Raw genomic sequence first — 3,664 nt, 5'->3', positions numbered from 1 at the left:
CACCCCTCATTTTCACTTCCCGAATCCTGTCTAACATCTCCAGCCTCCCAGACACACCTTTCTCCAACCCCTACCTCTATGTCTCACACCTATATCCACATCTTTCCCTACCCCATGACCTCTGTCATGTTCCTGCTTTCTGCCAGGTCCCAGTCACCTGACCTGTCCCTTAAGAGGTAAGGAACATTTCACCATCTTACAGTTACTGAATTTTGTTCTTTGACGATAAGACTTAGAAATATTAGAAACATTTCATCATCTTACGATTCAATTTTATTGAATATATGACAATTAAAATTTCCAATCCCTTCTCTCCCCTTTGCCCACATCCACAAGGTCTCTTTCTGGCTCGCTTTCTCTCTCTTTCTCTCTCTCTCTTTTTTTTTTGTAACCAACCCAAAGTCCAAGGTCATTCCTTTGTCTTGATGTAGGAGCCAATGCAGATGTCAGGGGAGAAGTGGGTGGCTCACATTGGCTCCATTAAGTGGACCGCCTTTTCATAGATGTTAGGGATCAGACCCACCGGAGAGTTGATCATGTAGACAGTATTCTTGCTAAATAGCTTGAACTCGTAATGAATAAGTTGCTCCCAAAAGCCATTGTTGGGACGGATGGTGGGGCGGCAGGTCTTGGTCCATGTATGCGCATCCAGCAGGGTCATGGTGTGGTATTTCATGAGATAGGCAAGGCAGAACACTGCTGAGCGACTCACTCCTGCAGAGCAGTGTAGCAGCGTGCGGCCATTCCTTATATCCACACCATGGATACGATCAGCTACGGGGTCCAAAAAGTCATAAAGGTAGGAATTGGGAGCATCACTCACCGGCACTTGCACATACTGAATGTCATCAAAGAATGTGTTCACTACTTCTGACGAGGTATTGATAATCGTGGTGATGCGGTTGTTGGACACGGTGAGTTTGTCGTTAGCGGCTATAGCATTACTGAGAAAAAGGCTGTTAGTTATTTGCGAGAGGCCATAAATGCTGTCGAGTTGGATAGTTGGATGTGGAAGGAGACAAAATGCTGTAGTCATCGTGGCGTTGGGTCAGCTGTCTCTCTGTACTAGGTTCCAGGGCACCAGCCTCTGCAGCTTTAGGAAAGCATCTGCTTTGCTAAAATCTTAGGTAAGCGTATGGAGGAGAGAAGTCCAAGCACTTGGTCAATAACCTCTGTCTCCTCCTCTACTACCTACGTGTCACAATGGTGACCAATCTGTGACTCTTCTCCAATGCCCAGACATCACAAAGACATAAGCTTCAGGTTTCTAGGGCAAAGGTAACTTTAGCTGACCCCTACTAGGTGGTCACAGTCCACTTTCACTTCTCTCTCTCTCTCTCTCTCTCTCTCTCTCTCTCTCTCTCTCTCTCTCTCTCTTTCTCTCTCTCTCTCTCTCCCCCTCTCCTTCTCCCTCTCCCTCTCCTTCTCTCTCTTCCTTCTCATTTTCTCTCTTTCTTTTTCTCTTTTCTTTTCATTTTTCTCTTTTCTTTTTCCTTCTTCCTTTTCCTTCCTTCCTTCCTTCCTTCCTTCCTTCCTTCCTTCCTTCCTTCCTTCCTTCTTTTTGTAGTTGTTTGTATTTGAGACAAGATCTTAACATTAGCCCAGGCTGGCCCCAGCTTCCCTAGGGTTTGGGAGCCAGGCCTGCCTGCATGACCATGTCCATTTTCCAATTCCTTTCTTCATAGTGTATAGTTTATTTATTTTTTGAGACAGAGTCTCAGGTACTCCAAGGTGATCTTGAACTCATTATGTAGCCAGATGTTCTTGAACTTCTATTCTTCTGTCTTTACCTTCTGAGGACTGAGATTATAGGCTTGCATCTATTTATACAGCTCTAGGGATTGAAACCAGAGATTCACAAATGCAAAACAAACATCTGAGATACATCACCAGCCTTAGTTGTTTTTAAAAAGAGAAAACAATTACTTTGTTTTTTTTTTTGCCTTTTAAAATGTTCTAATACAACATATCTGATTTATGCTTTAGTTATTCTACCACTCTGAACATAATGCCTTTGAATGCTTCTGTTTCATTAATGTTCAAGAACAGAGTTTATACTTTCCACACAAAGTAGTAGTCTCATATTTGAAGTTGCAACGGCCTTTGGTTCATGTGATGTGCTAATCACTATAAGATTGCAGCAAGAATAGGGCTTGACTGTGATTGGTGGAGCTGTCATGGCTCTTCTTTGTCAGTTGTAACCACAGAATTTTGTTCCTGTTTACAAATACATTAGAGCTGGTTGTAAGGAAGCATGGCTAACATATTTCTAGTGGTCAGTTGTGATTAATTCAGGAGTGTCACTTTTCATTTATACATGCATCCTAGTTGATTTATCTCTGGATTCTTTTTATTCCCTGAAACATTAGCTCAAATAATTTCATCTGCTTTCTTCAAAAGGATACCCATGTGCTTTGTAAACTACAGTCATTTTTATTATCACCAAGATATATTGTCAATAATATTAAAACATTCTGAAACAAGTTAATGTCACATTACATTTGGATCAAAATTTATTTTTAAAATGCTACCTGAGACTTGTATTTCCAGCTGTAATTATCTTGTAGTTGACTAAATTGTAAAGAGTATCTTAAAACTAAGGCATTGCTTCAGTGACAATCCAGAGACACATAGTCTTCATTTTTATTTCATCATCATTAAAAAGTATTTATTATTAGTGTGTATGTGTAAGGGCATGTGGAGATCAGGGGACACGTTTGAGAGCGGGGGATCAAACTTAGGCCATCAAGCTTGTACTGCTAGTGCCTTTACATCTCACTGGCCTATCATTACTAAAAAAGATGAAACAGCTAGTATCCTCCTCATACAAGGAAACGATAACCTCAGGCTGCAACACAGACTTCCTTTTCTCAGATGTGGTAATGAAAATTTTATATTACTTAAATTATTAGTTTTCATAAAAATAAAAAAATATAACGCAAATGCCAAATATATATGAGAACTATTTTTTGGGATATCTCAATTTCACTAAAGTTATTTAAAAAGAGTTAGTCCAGGGCAAGATATATATGTGATAGAATATGTGTTTATCATGCAGAATGCCCTGGATTCCATCCCCAATTCCAAAAATAAACAAACAAACAAAACAAGAATAAAATAAAAAGGCTTATTTTGAGATACAGTGTATTTTATATAGTAATAGGAAGACCTGATATAGCATTAGACTCCAGTGATTTCAAAATTATGCATTACTTAAACTTGTAAATGTAGCATAATTGACAAATATAAATTCAGGACTGTTTTTAAAGGCACTCATTACCAATATTAAACAAACTTATATTCTTTCAGCCAATATTCTGTAATGCTCTTAGTCCAAGGGATGACTATCTCAAACTTCTACTATGGGGCATTTCTTGGGTGGATGAGGAATTGACATCTTCTATATCAGTCACCTTCAGATACTTAGTGAAGAAAATGTTTAAGAACCCCTCTCTGCTTCCACTCTCAGATGTTAAGAAGCTAGGTGGGTGTGGGGGGAGGGTAAAACTGATTGCCATACAAACCTGAAGATCTGAGTTAGATACCTGGAACCATGTAAACAGTTATGTCATTGGGAGTAAAACTGTAATCCCAGCATTCCTACAGTGAGATAGAAAATAGAGATAGAAGAATGTGGTGGTTTAAATAAAAATGGCCTCCATAG

At 39.3% G+C, this 3,664-nt stretch overlaps 1 protein-coding gene across 1 annotated transcript; it reads right to left on the bottom strand.

Moving 5' to 3' along the window:
• Positions 1-466: 466 nt before the first annotated feature.
• Positions 467-1,036, bottom strand: Dusp21 (dual specificity phosphatase 21). The gene has a single exon (XM_075958578.1). The coding sequence runs from the start codon at positions 1,034-1,036 to the stop codon at positions 467-469; it is 570 nt and encodes a 189-aa protein (XP_075814693.1).
• Between the last annotated feature and the right edge of the window lie 2,628 nt (positions 1,037-3,664).

This window comes from Microtus pennsylvanicus, chromosome X (genome assembly GCF_037038515.1).
Source record: "Microtus pennsylvanicus isolate mMicPen1 chromosome X, mMicPen1.hap1, whole genome shotgun sequence".
NCBI classification, from domain to species: Eukaryota; Metazoa; Chordata; class Mammalia; order Rodentia; family Cricetidae; genus Microtus; species Microtus pennsylvanicus.
This window is presented reverse-complemented; position numbering and strand designations above follow the sequence as displayed.

What these genes read in the sequence shown, in the direction of transcription:
- Dusp21 (XM_075958578.1), bottom strand. Translation starts at nt 1,036, where the DNA reads ATGACTACAGCATTTTGTCTCCTTCCACATCCAACTATCCAACTCGAC.